This window comes from Furipterus horrens, unplaced genomic scaffold (genome assembly GCF_987537825.1).
Source record: "Furipterus horrens unplaced genomic scaffold, mFurHor1.1.pri manual_scaffold_4, whole genome shotgun sequence".
Lineage (NCBI taxonomy): Eukaryota > Metazoa > Chordata > Mammalia > Chiroptera > Furipteridae > Furipterus > Furipterus horrens.
In genome coordinates this window covers 129354303-129373700 of record NW_028327174.1, presented here as the reverse complement: position 1 = coordinate 129373700, position 19398 = coordinate 129354303, and the positions used below count along the sequence as shown (strand labels likewise).

Genomic DNA, 19398 nt, shown 5'->3' with positions numbered 1-19398 from the left:
TCTTTTCTCTGAATTCTGCTGTTGTTGTCTGACCTAGGTTAAAATTAGGCACCCTGCAGAAGTTAAAGACACTGGTGGAATGGAACTGAGCCATCATTTTTAATCAAGACAGCTGCAGACAGATTTAATCTTTCTGTTTTCATGCCTTTGCAATATGTAGTTTTATATGTTGCCAAAAATTCAGGGGAGTGATGCACTTCGTGAGCTTTTTTTGTGTGAGTCCTGGCAAGATCAGCCTTTGATGAATATCAATGGCTGTGAGAAGCCTGCATCTGGAAGAGCTAACCACGGGCTGGTTGAAGCATGTACACCCCTCGTTCTTCTTTGCCTGTAAACTGCCGTTACAGAAGCGATTTGTCAGAAACAGTGCATTGTGATTTTTTAAATTATTAAATGTACTTATAAAATTTTAAAAGATGTGTTTTGAAAATTATTTTTTATGTCCTGAATCTCTGGACAGAAAACGATAAGGATATATTGCTGTTGGTTCTTGATAGTGTCAGGAAAAAAGTGCCGTTCGATTGTTATCTGCAAAGAAGTAGTATCAATCCTCCTGATAAAATTAAGTAAGCATGAACTCTAAAACCACTACAGAGTGGAGACTTTGGTTCTGTTCTGCATAAGACCCAGAAAGAACACTCCTTGGAGAGGCAGGGTGCCTGCATGCTATTCACTCCAGCAAACGTTCCTGGTGCTGATTCTGTGTCAGGGACTCACCCTGTGACTTGGGGTCAGTCATTTTACTACTTTGGGCTTTAGTTTCCTTGTCTGTAAATTGGGCATAAATCCTGCCCTGCTGACTTTACATCATAGTTGAGACATTCAAGGGTAAAGAATAAACTACTAAGCATTGCAAGTATTGTGGTTATTATTATTGCAAGTAAATACAATAATTTCACCTGTTCTGTACATATCTTTGGTCCCCACACATGAGGTATATGACTCTTAAAAAAATAACTTAACCAATATTTAAATTACTCTTTGTCCCAAGAAAGTAACTATTGATATTACTGTTGTTCTAAAACACCCTCACCTCCACTTATACTCAAATCCTTGTAGAATACATAGAGCATTTAAAGAGAAAAGACAATAAAGTTGGATTTATTATGATTTGACTTCTGTTAATCTCATTAGATGCATAATGCTTGTCATAACACTCATCACATGTGTAATAACTTATTTAATATCTGTCTTCATACAAGACTAGAAGATACATGAACTCTTCACCCATTCACAGTGCCCTCACATAGTAGACACAAAGAATTTGTTCAATGAATGAGTAAGAGCCTCTCCACTTCTGAGGAAAATGGCAAATATTTATCTAAAACATATATGCCAGGTACTTTCTAAGTGCTTTCACATATATTAACTCATTTAAACCTCACAACTAGTCTTGGCTAAAGTGGCTCAGTTGGTAGGAGTATCCTGTGGACTGAAGTATCATGGGTTCGATTTCTGGTCAGAGCACATGCCTGGCTTTCGGGTTTGGTCCTACATCTGGGCACGTGTGGGAGGCAACCAATCAATGTTTCTCTCTCTCCCCTTACCCTACCATCTCTCTCTTCCTCTCTCTCTGGAATAAAAACAAAACAAAAACAAAAACAAAAAACCCTCACAACCTGATGAAGTATGTGCCAGTAGGCCCATCTTCCAAGTGAAAAAATGCATAAATAACACGTTAACCTCACAGAGAGGTTAAGTGGAAGAATTAAGATGTGAATCAGGTCGGCTGGTTCCAGAGTGTGTACACTTTCATCACTCCACTAATACAGGGTGAATATCTATGTACTCGTCTGTGTGTGTTTCAAAGCTTCAGCTTCCTGACAGTTAACCATCACCCAAATTGATTTAGCCTCTTGACATCCCTATACCTATGTATGACATTATTAGATAAGAGAAGGAAATGAAAAAAAGGACATTTAGAGGTTTCTTGGCTTCTTAAAGACACTAAGACTTCATTTCTCTTTTTCTAGCACCCCTGACCCCAAGGTATTTTCAAACTTAATGTATTTCAAGCACACATTTTACCATCTGTTCATCAATCAAACTACAGAGAGCTCAAAATATGGGACTAGAAAAGGCACAGAATAAGTCAGGAAGATTGACTGGAAACTGACCTGTCCATTAGACAACAGAACACTGAGTCATTGAACAGCAGCAGGAGAAGGATTTGCTCCTCTGTGAAAAGAAAAAAAAAAAAAAAACAGTCCACCTCAAAGGGTTGTGTTAAGCCTTTAAATGTAAGTTCTTATTTCATTCTCTCAGTAAATGTTAGGGGATAGGTCCTGTTATTATCCCCATTTTATCTGAAGACATGGATACTCAATACGGTTAAGTAACTTGCCAGTAATTGGCAAGACTGGAGTTGTAAACTAGATTGAATTTATATCAGAGCCCACATTTAATGTGTTTAACATATTGTAAATAAAGTCATATACATTGAGTGGTACTCAAACCCAATGATCTCAGTTACAAGCATCCTTGCTATTGCCATTTTTGCTTTGCTTGGCATGGACAGGACAAGGGGTTATATGTTGAGAGGTTGGAGGAGTCTTGGGGAGAAATACAGTTTTGCAAGCCCTTATCAGGCACCTAGAGGTCCAGGCAGGTGACCAGGCTGCTGTGAAGCGAATCTTTCATTTAGGCATATAATTCCATTCCTGCAGGGATTTGGGAAGCTGACCTGAGGATGTCAATGCCACACCTGTCACAGAGCTCTGGTCCATGTGTAGGTAGCAGCTGCTGCTTCTTCAAAAGAAGTCCCAGCTCAGCTGACTTTTGATCTCAGAATTATACATGACACTTTCCTCCTCCCAACTCAAAATTCAATGGGAAAATGAACTGCTGCTCCATGTTCCCCAGCACTCATTTTCCCAGCTTGCTTTATTTCTTTTTTCTGAGGCTTCCTAGACAGAGAGGCTGGTTTCAAGCTCAATAGACTCCCCTCTCCCATGAATGCTTTGGAAGCAAACTCAGAGTTCATTACAAGCAGAGAGGTAGACGGTAATAGAATGGGCAAACACTTGATTTTTCTTGCAGAACCCTGTGCTTGTGTAGGCAAGATGGGATTTGCATGCACACACGGGATTATCCTAGGTGCCAAATTCAGCAGAGGGCATCCAAGTGCTGCACGCTCCCCTAAAAGCAGATCCCAGCATTCCAGGGCAGGGAGTACAGGAAGCCACGAAGGCTTAACTTCACACCATCTTCAGTGCTGCTTCCATTTTTACCTCTGCCTAGAGCCAGTGCTCAGCCTCCTTGGTACAATCCAGAGTTTATGTTCTACAAAAGGACAAATTTCAATAACTGATATGGCACCAATGTGCAAGCATCCCAAAAGAGCATCTGGTTATCTCCTAGGGAAAAGGAAATGCCAGTGAGAGCGAACCACATCACCTGCCAGACAGCTCTCACGTGGCTGACCTCAAACATTCCTTCAGGATGACCAGTCTGAAGAGGAATGTCTGCACAGACAGGCACAGCCTTTTCATAGCCTGCTGCCTGTCTACTCCAGTTATGCTAATGGTGCCTAATGTCAGTCCAGGTGGTCATGTCTTTGTGATAAGGTGCTGTGTAAAGCTGCTACTAAAATCTCAGATTTCCCAGCTTACTTGAAGGATGGATTTGATCCAATTTTAGGCTCTTCTTTCCTAACCTTCCAGTTCAAATGCATAAAAGAAACGCACAGAACAATAAAGATTCTGTTCATATCTTTGTTTTTTGTCTTTGATCTAGTTAGTATCTGTATTTCAATACTGAGTGGGAAACGAATGCTGTGGGAATTTCAGTCTACTTGTCCAAACTTATTTCCCATCATGTGCCTCCCAACCCCTACAGAGGTTGCCTTACCCATTCTTCCATTTCTTTGGTTCAGTCTTTGTTCCCCTCCAGTATATCCTTTAACCAAGTCCACCTGGCCCCACCATGACTCTTACACTGGTTATTACACCTGTGGGTCTGGCTGCCTAACCTGAGCCCAGCCCACTATTTCTGGCTCCACCGAATGATGTCTCAACTTACCTCCATCTCCAGCTTCATCTAGCTTAATAGTTCCAAAGTCACACTTTTGGCACAATTCCTCCTCTAATAACAGCCACAGCAAACTGAATGTTTGGTCCATATCTTTAGTACAGGCTATCCATGCATTTAGCAGCTATTTCTTTATTATGGAGTAGGCACCATGAAAGGAAATGTGCTGGAAATGTACTTGTAATCAAGCACTCATGATCTAGTGGGTCTGTGCTTTTCACACCTTAACATGCATATGGGCCACCAAGGAATGTTACTGAGATAAAGATCCTGTTCCATTAATCTGATCTTGATTCGGTCATGTGACCATGATGCAAATTATACTTTGAGTATAATTTGAGGTAGGAGGAAAGTTAATGAGCAGGTAGAGAGGGCGCCAATATAGGAACTTCTAACTTGGTCAATGATATTGCAGATGAGACCCAGAGGATGATTAAGAGTTCACCAGAAATAGATTGGTAGGTCTGCATAGAGAAATGAGGGGTGGCAGAGGCAAAACATAAAATAAAGATGTTGAATTTCTATTCACTGAAGCCCCAAAGCCCAAACAAAAGAAAGTGCTTTATTTATTGAGGACTTATTGCCAGGGAAGATGGCATCCCATCAAAGATAATGGCTTCAGGTTGTGTCTAAAATGGCTAAATGGCAGGTGCCAGGGTTCTGAGCTCTGCCAAAGATTCCTACACCTCAAGATTGGCACAGATGCAGCACACTCAAGAGGACCGCATGGAATGGGACAATGAGCATCTCAGTGGTAACTAGGTTAGATGAAGGATTGGCTGAGCTGGCTTTGGCACTGAGTGTAGTCCTGGAAGCTTTGTCAAACTCTGAGGAAGGACAGAAAGCCTCAGTAGTATCTGAGGCTGGGTTTCCCACCACCTTGTGGAAAGAGGACTATACTCAGATACAAGGTAAAAAATTAAGGAAAATAAACATGACATTCCATTCACATTCAAGCTTGTGTTCTTGATTCACACACACTTAAGAAGCTTAAGGAATTCAAAATGGTTTAATCTGTAGATGACATAAGGAGACACTCTGGCTTTAGGTCTGCACTATGAATGCCAGGGCACAAAGGAAAAGGCCAAGAGTTAACACTTTGAACATTTTTCACCAGCCCAAGGAAGGAACACTTCTGTCACACTCACTAATATGCTTCAGTTAGGTTTACAACTCCAGAATACTGTTGTAAGATGAACCACTTGGAAAGCACAGTTAATTATAGCAGCCAGCACACCACTGAACCACACTGCCCCCCAGTGAAACGTGTGATGTTTGGAAGTACCTCCATCAGAGGAGATGGTACATGCAGCATCTCACAGTAGACACCAGCTGAAATTTGATCTCTGAAGTCATTGGAAAGAGAATAAGGAGGGAAAGCTCTCCTAAAAATATTTTAATCCCACTCAGGGCAATTTTTCAGAGAATGGGAAACAGTTAAGAGAGAAAATATATCTTAAAACCATTAAAACAGAGGAAATACTCTTTGAAAGAACATGATTTGTTTTCTCATTTTCTATGGCAGGAGGAGGAGTCTGGGCTGAGCACTGGAGAGTTAGGAATCTGGAAAGAGGAGTGTGCAGAGGGATGCTATGGATGGGGAGCTTGGATGAGACCTCCCCGTGCCCCCCTCCTCCGGTGGTGGTGGGTTCCCAGTTTCAAGGTTACCATTCAAGGTCATGAGTCAGAAGTTTCATTACCATGAGTTTCAAGGTTACTATTCAAGGACTAAGCACCATCACCAGGTAAAAGTACAAATGATTTCTCTCATGGTTACTGTGAAACCAGGTATCAGGGAGGAGAAGTGTGTGTTGAGGACTAGATCTAAGATGGCATCAGGGGCAGTAAGATCAGTGCTTGCAGCTCAGAAGTGAATCCAACGAAGTTCTACAGTGCCCTTTTGCTCAAAGAGAGTTCCCTGATGGGCCCTGAGGCTGTTAATTGCCTTGCAGGAACTTCCCAGAGTGGTTCTTTATTATTATTCTTTTTAGTTTTATTATTTCTTTTATAATCCTCACCAGAGGATATGTATTTTAGAGAGTTGGGAGGGAGAGAGAAACATTGATGTGAGAGAAAATCAAGGCTCTGTTGCCTCCTGTAACCTACTTGACCTGACTGGGGATCGATCACAGCCTAGGAATGTGCCCTGACCACGAGTTGAACTGGCAACATTTTGGTGCATGGGATGATGCTCCAACCAGCTGAGCCACCTGGCCAGGGCCCCAGAGTGGTTCTTTAAAATCCTGCCTGATCAACTTTTCTGGATTTAAGGAGTCATTGCTTCTCCTTGACCATTTACTTTCACCATCTACAACTTTGGCCAGGCTCACCTTCTCAGGGTAGATGGGGAAGCTTGGAGGAATTGCTGAGACACAAGGGGAAGGGATCTGAGCCCCTACCCTCTTCCTTCTACCATTACGCAGCCTCTCTTGGGTTGTGACTCACCCCTGACCCCTCAACCAGAGGTGGATTTAACAGCAGGCGCACCGGGCCTACCGGACACGTGCCCTGGGCCCTGACCTCAGAAGGGCCCCGCAAAACCCCAACTTTACACTTTTTTCTAATGACACCAAGTTTGGTTTCATATGTGCAATTTTAATTACGTACAAGTTGTAAACTTGCGGGGCCCTTCAGAAGTTGGGGCTCAGGGTGTGTGCCCGGTGCGCCAGCCCTTAAATCTGCCTCTGCACCTCAACAGCAAGAAGGGAAGTAGGCTCCCAAGGAAAATTATAAGTGACAAATGCTTAGGGAGCAATGGTTTTCAAACTGTGTTCCTTGAAGCTTTAGGGTCCCACTTTATGAGCGAGGGAAATGCTTCCCCTTGGAGGAGCAGGGCAGAAATCAGAACCTTTTGCCCACCACTGCAGCCAACACAGATCCAATTTTACTCATTTTATTTGGGATTTTATGTCTTTGTTTGAAAAATATAAACAGGTTTTAAAACCAGTAAAATGATGAGCCTGCATCAATAACATCATACCATATATTTTATAGTTGAAACAACTGAAGGGTTGAAACCAAGATAAAAGCACACTGTGTCCAGGTGGAATTCAAAGGAGATCGAAAAAATTAAGAGGTCATCAGGAGACTCAAAAGCTCATTAGGCCAATAATTTTGCCTATCAAGTAAGGGTCTTTGTGCTAGTTGGTATTATTTTTTTAAGCATTTAAAAATATCTGTAAAAGTAGGCACAACAACTCCCGTTCCTACCACAGTGTTAACCTTCTGAACCTTCCTGTTCAGAACATTAACCACGCGGATTCTGTTCCACAGTTTGTTAAGCTCCAGTCCTGTTTACCAAAAAAATCCCACAGTCGAGGATCAGATTTCACCTGAGACTCTTAAGCCTGAAGAATTTGGCCCCTGCTAATTTAGCCATTCCTTAAACAGGTTCCTCCACTTGTAAATGACTGGGATTTTGCGCATAGCTAGAAAAAAATGACTTCTATGATTAGAGGGAAATTCAACATTTGTTTTTAAAGAAAGAACTTTTCACTTTTCAACATGGTTTTTCCACCATGGAAAGGACATTCTCTATATTCCCCAAGGAGAAGATGCTGGGTCACGGTACAGTTTAAAAAATAAATAAACAAATCCCATGAATCACATCCAAAGAATCAAAAGTTAAGCAAACAGTATCTTTTCTTTTTTCATATAACTAGACATGTGTGGTTTCATTTTAGTTGTTAAATCTAACTCCTGAGCTCCTTGAGATTTAAGTAATTTAATAACCACATTTAAAAGGGTATCCAAGGATGAAAATGGAGACAGGGAAGGGGACAGATTAATCTTCTTGGCTTTTCCTTCCCCCTATCTCCACAGAATTCAGAGGGAGTCCAACCCCATAAAGAGGGGAGCTTCACATACTTTCTAGAAAGACAAGACTTTTCTTGGGAAGTAGAGCTTGACCTTGAGTGGCAACAGGAGCTAACTACTATGGAGAGAACATGAGGACTAGTGACAGAAATCTTCCTTGAAAACCAAAGTAAAACCTAGATAACTAACAGTCACGCAAGTTCTGTGTCTCCCCTCCCCACCCTCACCTTTCAGGTCCTCTTCTTGTCTGCTTTTAAAGTAGTAAGCTCTGTGACTGGGGAGGTGTGAAATTGGGAATGTAGCAAATTTGAAATGGAAAACTCTTGAGGCAGCCCCAGAGGAAGAAGAAAAGAACATTCTTTTCCAAAGGACACCAAGCATTCTTAAAAAATTTATTTGTTCAGAAGAGGTCAGTAAAGTCATGCTTTTCCCATTTAAAACTGTACACAACAGATCAACACGAGGCATAAACAGAGCAACATGTACCAAGAGAACCGAAAGACACCAGCAATTCCCCCGAACTCGGGTGACCTGTCACACACAGAATTGAGGAGCTGAGCTCTCAAGCATCACGGTGCAGGGCAGTTTAGACCGAGCTAAATAAACTTTTTAGGGCTGGAATAAATGAGCACCAACCCGGAAAAAGAAGGTAACATTAGGAACAGTCCAACATCCATTGGGCATCGTGTGCGCAAAAGCGTTAAGATGTCAGGAAGTAAGCTGCCATTTTCAGAAAAAGAGCATAGGGCCTTGCACAACTAAGAGAGAAATTAATTAGAGGGAGGACGGCAGCCTGTTATTAAAATAGCCACAGGAAAGAGCAGTGGATCCAGGGTTTTACTTATGGTCATTCCTAGAAATTTATTTATTTTGATCACCCAACCAGACAGGTTGCTCCTTTGGCAATTCTGTAAGATGTCTTTTTTTCTGTGGACTGAATTTCCTTTCCTGCATGATAACTCCATCACACAATTACTGCCATCTGATGTTAGGATAATCTGTACACTAAAAAAGCTCTATTTAGTTTTGTTACTGGTCTTTTTTCAGAGTGACATTGTAAGCTCAAGAACAGGGAGCACCTTGGGCTATTCTTTCTGTGCCCTGCAATGCCTTACCCATGCCCAGCACATGGTAGTCAAAAGTAAGTCTCTTTTGAACTGAACAGAATCCCAGCCAAGGTCACACACCCCTGACCTTGGCACACTCCCAGAGCAGGTACAGTAGCCCCTCAGTATGCACAGAGGATTGGGCCCAGGTCCCCACTCGGATACCAAAGTCCAAGGATGCTCCAATCCCTTATATAAAATGGCATAGTATTTGCATATAACCTATGCACATCCTCACATATACTTTAAATAATCTCTAGATTACTTATAATACCTAATACAATACAAATGCTATGTAAATAGTTGTACCGTATTGTTTACAAAACAACGACAAGAAAAAAGTTCATACATATTCTGTACAGACACCGCCATCGTAGGCCTAACTGCATAGTACACGTCAGCAACTATGTAACATTATTTTCCAAATATGTTCAATTCAGGGTTGGCTGAACTGGAACGCAGGGATACAGAGGGCCAATGGTACTGTCGCTAATAATCCTTTTCATTAATAGAATGTCAGCAATTGAAAGGACCCTGAAGTCTTCTAATTTCTATCCAAAAACAGTATTGGAAGTGCAGAATTCCCAACTTAATAAGGGTAGGGGTTCAATTCTAAACTCCGCATTAACCAGTGTCCCGGGAAGATGGTATCAAAGTAAGGCATCAGAGGAGGTGAAGTAGGATGAGGAGAGACAAAGCTGTGTTCTAACCTTCGCTAGAAACACAAAAACATTTTCCAATTATACTGAATCCTTGGTTCATCTGGGAGACACAGAATGATGCCAGAGAATTGATCAGAAACACCTTTTTCTCTTCTCTCAGACTTTTATAAAAGCGAATATTTTCCTTTTAGGAAATTTTTTTCTAAAGCAGATTTGCTGATTTTCAACCAGGCATCTCCTAAATTTAAAATCAGAAATTGCTCCAGTCCCTATGCCCCCTCTTTTCTGGCTCCATTTGGGTTTTCCACCTATATCTGTCCCATGTTATAGCTGCTCCCTTCACCCACCTGGGGCAGCAAGATGATTCTAAACTGAGAGGCAGCCATGACCTAAGCCACTCGGAGGTGAAATCGCTGTCAGATGTTCAGTGAAAGTGGGGGTGCAGACCTCATTACTATCACAAAAATCAGAGATGAACCAATCTCATGACCTCTGCCTTAAAAAGAGAAATATTTCTCTCACTTCTTGCCTGCAAAGCCCCATCTCCACCCACCCAGTTAATCAAGTCTGAATAAATTCCTGGAAGTGGAACAACTAAGGGAGGTTGCCCCGTGCATTGTCAGGCCTTTAGAATTCCCGTGATTTATAGATGAGAAAGAAGCCTTTCCGTGCCTGTGGAAGGTGCATGGGATCCTTAATTTATGGGTTAGCAGTTGCAGGCTGAAGCAGTAAACTCGCTAAGCTACTGAATCACTGCCAAGGGTAACCTCTAACAGAGCCTGCAGAGGTCAAGCAACCTTTTCATGCCAGTCAGAGTTCTCGGCTTACCCGAGGCATTTCTGGTTTACAAAAGAGAAAACCACTTGAGTGAGCATCAGCTAACATGGGCAATTTGATGGAAGAAAACAAGAGCAGGAAATGTCATCCAGCGTCATGAGGTAACGGAAATGGAACTGAAAAGCCCAGACCCATAGCACTCATTCTCTGAAGGCATGTTGTACCTTCTCCTCCCTCTGCACAGTGTACCCTGTACACTGACATCCTGTGCTTTGCCATGAGGCATCAGGAGCTGGGTGGGCTCTGATAGGACCCGATGTAGGTAGAATAGAAAATCTTTGGAGGACACGGCCCCCGTTAAGTGTTTTTTTTCTTTCCTGCACTTCTCCCTGCCCCTCTCGCTATGTTGACCTATGATGTGCTTGTCTTTGCTGGGCTCATCCTGCTTAATCTTTCAACACCCTCCTCTTTGCAGCACCCCTCTCTCTGCTCCTGGAAATCCTGGCTTTCCTCTGAATTGACCTCTCCCCCAACTCCCATACCAACATACCCCTACTCTGCCCCTCCATTAAGTGTGGTGCCCTTGGGCTCTGTCCTAGGCCTTTCTCCTTACACTTTACGTGATCTCAGCCACACAGATGGCTTCAATACCCTTCATATCATCCAACTAATTATTGAGTCCCAGACCCGTATATCCACTTGCCAGGTCATAATCTTACTTGGAGGTTTCAGAGGCACCTTAAAATCAACTCACCCAAATTTCCCCCATCCCCAAATCCTCCTCAAAGATTCTCAACCTCAGCAAATGGCTCTAACTCGGTTGCTGAAGGTGGAAACCTACGGGTTACCTTTTACTTTTTCTGTTCCCTGCTCTATCCCCACGTATCCCATCACCGATTCTCCCACTCTAATCTACCTAATTCTCTCCACACTTGAGTTTAAGCTCTCACCTCCTCTTATCTGGACCATAGCAATGGGCTCCTGCTGGTCTCTATGTACCCATCCTTGCCCCACCCCAAGTTGTGGACACAGAAATCCTTGACACATTCCAGACCTACCATACCACTCACCTGCTGTTAGAGGTGTCCTATGAACGTGGATATCCATGGCACGGTCCCCAAGGCCCTGCCACTTCTGTGAGCTTGTGTGTCACTCCTGCCTCACTCACTACAGCCCTCATATTGGCCTTCGTTTAGTCATTTGGAGATGCCACACTTTTCTCCCCTCAAAGCCTCTGCACAGGTTGCCCTCTCTTCTGCCCAGACCACCTCCCTACCCTAGTCTTTCTTCCTTGCTGAATCCCGCTCACCCTTCTGGTCTCACCTTAAAGATCACTTCTGAGCCCCTCCAGTTAGAAACGTTGTTAGGGAGTATTTGTGTGCATATTTGTATTTTGTGTATTTGGTGCACTGCAGTTTCCTCTGCCAGACATTTCACTCTTGTGATGATTTATTTCACTCATGCATTCACCAACTTGCACAGAGCACAGGCTGGTGCCGGGCGCTGCTCTGGGCACTGGGGTTGCAGCATAGAATGGGAGTGATTCCTGCACTTGGGATTCCCACCCTTTGTGACGTCTCACTCACTATTTGATTTTAAGTCTGTGAGGGGAAAGCATACTTGTTTTGTTTAGCACACTGGCACACTGTCTGGCACATGCAAAATACTCAGTAAATATTTGCTGACTGTCTGATTGGCCTCCTGAAGTTACTACTGTAATGGGAACATGGTAAATAAATATATGTCGAATTAGGCAACTTCTTTTAGGCAATCATGTCCATAGAAAAAGGTATTATTTCAGAATTATGATGATAATTTTCACTTTATTATTTTTTAGTTAGGAATTATTAGTTCTCTTATACCTGTTAACTATTATGAATGAATAAAGGAACAAGACAAATAATTTCAGAATAAAATAGTTTTAAGGAAATTGGACAGGATGATCTGAGATAAACCAAAAGGTTCTATGTCACATTATAGTAAATGGTTAGAAAAGTCCTCTCCAAGGTGGAGAAATGTGAGCTGAGACCTGGATGACAAGAAGGAGCCAGCTATGCAAAAACTGAGGGTGGAGGGTTCCAGACATCAGGAATAGGAAGTGCAAAGGCCTGGAGGTGGGGAGTGGAGGAAGAACTAACGGGATGCATGTTGGGGTCTGGGTATTTGTTGAAGCATAATGAAGGCTATTATGGCTCCAGTCCAGTGGGCAGGGCAAGTGGTGCCCTGGAGGTCAGAGAGGTAGCCAGGGGCATGCTCACAATGCGGGCAGCAGGCGGAGGGAAGAATTTAGGACATTTTTCTGGTTGTAGTGAGAAGATCTTGTATTGTTTTAAGGCAGAGGATGAACAGCTCTGATTTTTAATTTTTAAGAAAGTGACTGTCGGTCTGTGAAGAGTGGGCTAAAAGATCTGTACCCCTCCTGGCATTAAGAACCTCTTAGACTACAAAAGACTATCCTAGGAAAAAACGAAACTGTTTTGGTATCAAAAGTCTGACTTCATTTGGGGCTATTATATAATTATAAAGGTATTTGATGGACTTGGTCCTTTTTGATGAGTTTCGAGTCCTCACTCACAGCAGTGAGACAAAAATATCCTGCTTTACTGAACATGAGTCAGTTAAGGGGACATGGCTGTGTTATCAAATTTGCTTATTTATGAGATCTATTTATTCACTGATCATTACTGAATATGATCCATTTATGGACATTAAAAAATACAAAGTTATTTCTGATAAACATCTTCTTTCAATTGCTGTAAAGCGCATAACATCGTCACTAGAGCCCTTCCTTTTGAGACTCACTGATGCATCTTACATGAGTCAAACTCACTGTTAATGAGCAGTGAGCTATGCAAGAGAAGCGAGAGTCATCCTTGCGGACACATCTGCCTGTCTTATACCTGAAACTGCTTATCTCTGAGTTTTTTTATTGCGTCATTTTAATAAATGGATTGTGGTATTTTTAGTCTGGAGTTTTCCTCTGAAAGCAGGGGATGACTTCCCTAAATCCTGTTGAAAACAAAAACACATCTAGAAGCCATGAAAGAATAGAAGCTACATTGCCATTTCTTAAATTAAAAAGATGGCCTGCTGGACTGGATGAACAGGGGCCTCTCCCATAGGCCCTCCTGGAATAAGCCAGATGCACTTTTTCTTTTCTTATTATGTTGCCATATCATTAAGACATTGGGATGTGAGCCAGATTACCTTTTAGAAGCCGCCTTCACAAAATAGCAGCAACGGTAACTACATGGTTAAGATCATTGAGAATTCTTTTCAGGAAGGGGCTGCACCACACTCAGTCACTCAGCCTGTTGCCAGAGCTTTAGCTTGGGTAAAGGAGCGGAGCACTAACCTTAGAAAAAGGCTGAGCAGTAAATTTAGGGCATTAGCTGCGAGAAAGAAACTTTTGTCAGAGCCCCATTCCTGCCTGAGTCTGGGCGCCCCTGCTGGCTAGCCCAGCCTGAGGTTGTAGCTGGCTTCAGAGCTTCTGCTGCTGGGCTGGTGGAAGGAGGCCCTCCACAGTGACAGGTGGTTCTGGACCCCTAACAGGCCCATGAAGATGAGGCAGGTGCAGAAGCAAACGCAGTAGGAGATAACTGAGGGAGCCCTGAAAGACGGCAGCCTGCTGGGCAGGAGTATGGGGGCTGACTGGCAGAAGACACAGGGTCTGCCCAGTGGTCAGCACAGAAAAGGCTGGCATCCAATAGTGGGACCTTGTCATTGGTCTGGACACCAGAAGTGTGACTCCAATGTGGTGCAATGGGCGGATGAGGTGGGATGCTGGTCTTAAGTGATGGGGTTCCAACTAGAGTCCCAGACAAGACTCCACTTCTTGGTCTTAGAATTTGGGGTATGAGGTTGGCCAATAATTAATAATGCTAGGAAAGTTTATCCTGCTACTAAAACCTGCGAAAAAGTTCAGAGCCTCTGGTGGGTCTGAGCCTATGGACAGGGTTACAGAAGGCTCTCAGGGCTGTGGAGGAGCCCCTGGGGGGCAGGCACAAGGACCAGGCAGACTAGTCTTTGTATCCCAGTGCCTAACACAGTGCTGGAATATGTAGGTGCTTCATAAATAGTTGTTGAATTAATAGCCCTTAGTTCAGAAACCTAGCTTTCTTAAGAAACCTATCCTTATGGATCTATTTATTGAGCAATTAAAAAAGTTACTTTGATAACATTCCCCTTTTCAAATTGTTCCGGAAGAGGCTACACTATTTTACCTGAAAACTTTGAGCCCCATTTCAGCTTGTTTTTCTCGTGAGCTGACAGAGTGCCCTGTGGACCTTCCTCAAAGGGCGGCTGTGGGGTCGCACTGCGGGAGGCCAGGGGCTGCAGGAGGTGAAATGGACACCTGTGGCACCTGAAATAACACAGCGTCCAACCAGCCCACGGTGACTCATCACAGACTGATAAGGGCGGCCACAGTCCATGGCTATTGTAAGAATCAACATATTTTAGAACTAAAAAAATTTCATGGGTCCAAGGTGTCAATTGTCTGAGGGGTGACTGAGAAACCACAGCTGAGAAGTACATACACCACAGCAGGAAGTCCAGAAACCTGCCTCTGACCCTGCCTGTCAGGGGGCTTAGGGCCTCCAGGGTCTTTAGTTCTGGGAGCCCCCATAACCTATTGGTATGTGCAGCTTTTCATATGGGAGAAAACACAGCCGCTCCTTTGCAGAAATACAGTGTCAATAATATTATTAGTAATCACGTTAGCTGACATATACTGAACATTTTATGCATGTCAAGCCCAGTGTATTATCTTATGACCTCACAGTGAACTTATGACCCATGTCTCCTGGTGTTACCGCAGAAGAGACAGGGTTAACAGGCCAGGGAGTAAGAAGGGAAGGTGACAGAGTCACAGGAACTGAAAGTTACAAGTGAAGACTGAATTACATGGGTCTGCCCATTCGTTCAATGTGAAACTATAGAGCATTAGAGGTGGCTAGTTCGCATACCCTCATATTCTTTTGTTTATTTTTCCTCCTTTTCTTCCTAACCAGTGAGATTTTTATCTTTAAAAGACACACATACAATCAGCTCTCACCACACACAAGGAAATTCTATTGAGCCTTGTGTCTCCCCTTATTCACGGGAGGTCTGTCCCGCTGCCATCAGTCTGCCTAGCTTCAGAGAACCACCAGTCAAAATCTAAGTACTGTATTGAAGGCACAATCAGGAAGTAACAAAGCCATGACTTGAGATAATTTGTTTCATCCAGACAGGGTTTCTTCTGCAAAGGCCTCATGCTCGGAGAGAAGCCAAACCTTTCGCATCTTGAAATTATCCTTTTGATTTTTCCACTCTCAGTTTTGAATCTATTTGTCTGTGAGATTGAGAAGAGGTTTGCATGCACACACCTAGAATGTGAGTATCATAGATGTCCATGGCATAGTGACGAAACACAAGTATCAGAAGGATATAGGCCTTTACAAGCTGAGTGACCTGTGCCTTCTGAGACTCAGTTTCCTCATTTGGAAAAGAGGTAAAAAACCTTTTTAAAAAGATTGTGAAAAGTAACTGAGCTTTGTAAAGCACCTAAGCTATTGTAGATGCTCAATAAAATGACATTGTTTTTACATCAATTGCATAAAATCAAATCTAGACATGACACAATCCACTTAGAAAAATGTAGGTGTGAGGTTTGCCCCTGATACTCACAATAAAGACACATTTCATTTGGCAGAAGATGTGTGATAAACCCAATCCAAACGCTAGTCTGCTCATTGCAAGTTGAAGTACTATGGCCATGCCCATCTAAAGCTGACTGCCGGTCGTCTCAATCACAATGCACCTTGGCATGCATGGGTCTTAGTAAGTGCTGGATCCAAATATCTATGTTGATATAAAGTGCAGGGTCACAGATAATCCAAAAATGCAGATACTTCCTAAGTTCTTTATTCAATTTCTTATTAATAATAGCTACCTTACAATATAGCTTAGGCCTTGGCTATGGCATTCTATATGAAAATATGTATCAATTCATGGTGAGAAGAAACTCATAACCTTTCTAACCCCAACAGAAAGCTATCCTAAACTTGAGTACTGTTGCATATTATTTGCAAGCTGAATAACTGGTGGTGGTCTGCCACTGTCTATTGTACTCGTATGGCATAACAATTATATTACAGCAATTCCATTCAAATTTTTAAAATACTTCTATGTGTACATTAAGTGCTATCAGTTAAATGTCTAGTCTGAATTAGTTGATTAGTTGATATAGTATCAAGGAAAACAGAGGGTACACTTTTTACAGAGACTAATCCGCATCTTTCTTTTGGTGGTTTTGCAAAAACTGCATGACTATAAACACTAAGGTTAAAAGCCTTCGGTATTGCTGGGGAAACACCATAAAACATGTGTCCAACTGAGGATCAATGGAACCCTAAGAATAGTGTTGTCTAACTAGTTTCTACTACCACGGTGTCACCAATGTCACCATTTATCACAAGGGACACTGAAACCCTCAATGCAATCTTAATTTGTGTTCATTCAACCAAAATTATCAAGTGCCTGATAGGTGCATAGGTCTGGCCTCCCCATTGCTTTATCTACGGCAGTGGCTCTCCAAGTATTGTAGGGATCCCTGGGGGTCCTTCCAGGGGTATCGAAAGTTCTCCCCTTTCCAGCTCTATATCTGTATGAACCTGGACTTGAACTTAAAACACATATCACAATAGATTGAAATGCAGAAGCACATAAAAGAGTCCAGGTGTTTTCTATTAAATCAGACATTAGAAAGATTTGCAGAAGCTAAAACAATGCCACACTTCTTATTTATTTTGGGGGGGAAGGGGATACAGTTATTTTTCATAAAAATTATATTTGTTATTTCATGATGGGTTTATTTGTATTTTTTCAATGAATCAGTTAGTGAAGTTTAAAAATAGTCCCAGTTTTAATGTCTAATATGATAACTGTTGATAGATATAATCCACATTTTTTTAAAAAAGAGAGCTTTGATATTTTCAATATTTTTAAATATGAAAGAGTTTGGAAACCAAAGAGAGAGAGGGAGAAAGTGAGAGAGAGGGAGAAAGAGAGACAGAGAACCATCATAGTTTTAATTGCCTTTATAGAGCTTATCATGACCTAAAATTATATATTTTTATTTATCTGTTTTCTTCATACACCAGTCATTTTTCTATCTACTCCCAGATCCATTCCCTGCTCTTTCCCTGCAACATACCTTTCCCAGGATCCTTTGCCAAAGACAAGGGGAAGCACTGGCAGGAGCCTCAAGGAGGAGAGCAGACAGAGCCCAGGTGTTTCTCTGCCTCTCTCTCCTTTGGACTCCAGCTTCCCCTTGGTTCTAGTTCTTGCTGATAGGCCTTCCCGCTGTGCTCCTAGCTCCGGCTGAGCAACGCCACCACCCCTGCCCACCCTGATCCCAGGCTCCAGTAATCCCCTCTCTTCCTTTGTTTGTCTAATCCTAGGGTGTAGTGGTTTGCAGCTCTGGCTATTACTATCTGATTGCTTCACCATCCCAGTTTGATTTTTCAGCTATCCCTACCCTTTGGGGGAAGAAATTTAGCTCCCTCATTTGAAAATAGGGATAATAGTAACGGTCAACCAGAGTTACTGTGAATATTAGGGGGAAAAAATACATAGAACCTAGAACACTGCTTGACCCAGAATAGGTAAAAAAAAATGTTGGTTAAAATTATTATCAGTGTATTTTAAATACTGTAATTACTGCCTTCCTTACATAAAAAGTAAATCTACTGCTTTCAGCTGGTATTTAAATTTTAATTATTAACTGAGATTATAATGGACATGGAAATTATTTTTCCAAGATAATTACTATAATTATGACATGATCAATAGCTTTTTTCAATTTTTACTTCAGTTGGAAAAGAATGTGCAGAAAATACAGCAGGAGAAATTCTCCTATGTAATTGAGTGATACAAACCACAATAAATCAGAGGTCTTCCCTTTTCATCACTGTGAAAAGGAAATAAAGCTCAAATGTATTCAGCACTTAATTCTCTACCCAGAACATGCTAAGAGCTTTATATACATTATGACACTTAATTCTCATAGCCTTACAAAGTGTATATTATTATTATTATTACCCCTCTCCAGATGAGGATACAGGCTCAGAGAGGTTCAGGGTATGTCAAGATCATGCAGCCCATAACGAGAGGAACAGATCTGAATCTGGACTGAAGATGAGCCCTCACCTGTAACCTATTTCTGGAAAACAGAAATTAAGCCATCCAATAGTTACTGCTTACAGATTGTTTCCCAGGGAGTTTGGTACCATAATTAACATACTTGCTCATATTTCTCTTCAATGGCATTAAAAGACAGATGCCCTCAGATGCAGGCTTTTTCTTTCCCACTTTGGGATGGTGAAATATAAGTGATTTATCAACAACTTTATTCCCTCTGCCCCGGCTGGCCATGGAGGTCCCCGGCTGGCCACGGAGGTCCTCGGCTGGCCACAGAGGTCCCCAGATGCTAAAGCTCCACATGCTGCCGCAGCGGGCAGTGGGGCTCCCTCACGCCAGCTGTACTGGGAGTCAGGAAGGACGGAGGCTGTGTTGCTGGCAGATTGCAGAGAGTATGACACAGGGTGGACAACAAAACAAACACACGATGATTGGCTGGAGTTTCTTCCTGACATCATCACTGCTCTCCAGTCCTGGGTTCCTGGTCTGGGTGATGGAGAAACACCAGAAACCCATTGCTTCCTTTGAAGACAGAGTTCTCCTTTTCCTGAGAGAGAGCTAACAACTCCAGTTTGTATTCCATGAAAACAAACACTATTGACCCAAAGGCATACATTAGGAATCAATCAGAGACATCACTAAAGAGGTACTCGACATGAAGGGGTCCTTTGCCAACCTTTCTTATATTGAACCCTGAGAAATGAAAATAGCCATATGGGAAAAAATTCAACTGCTTCACAATTTTGGGGAACACATCCGTCCTGCAATATGAACTATATGGCATCAATCAATTTACAAGTGCATGGTAGTAATTTGTGCACCAC

At 42.4% G+C, this 19398-nt stretch overlaps 1 protein-coding gene across 2 annotated transcripts in view; it reads right to left on the bottom strand.

Moving 5' to 3' along the window:
* The window catches only part of MOB3B (MOB kinase activator 3B), a 186274-nt gene that overhangs the window by 93900 nt on the left and 72976 nt on the right, over window positions 1–19398 (bottom strand). Inside the window, exon 3 of one of the 2 annotated variants that reach the window (XM_090274049.1) lies at window positions 2118–2178. The exons of the other annotated variant lie outside the window; for it this stretch is intronic. Coding sequence (XP_090130175.1) covers window positions 2118–2178 — 61 coding nt within the window. The remainder of the gene's footprint in view (window positions 1–2117; window positions 2179–19398) is intronic. 2 annotated transcript variants of the gene reach the window in all.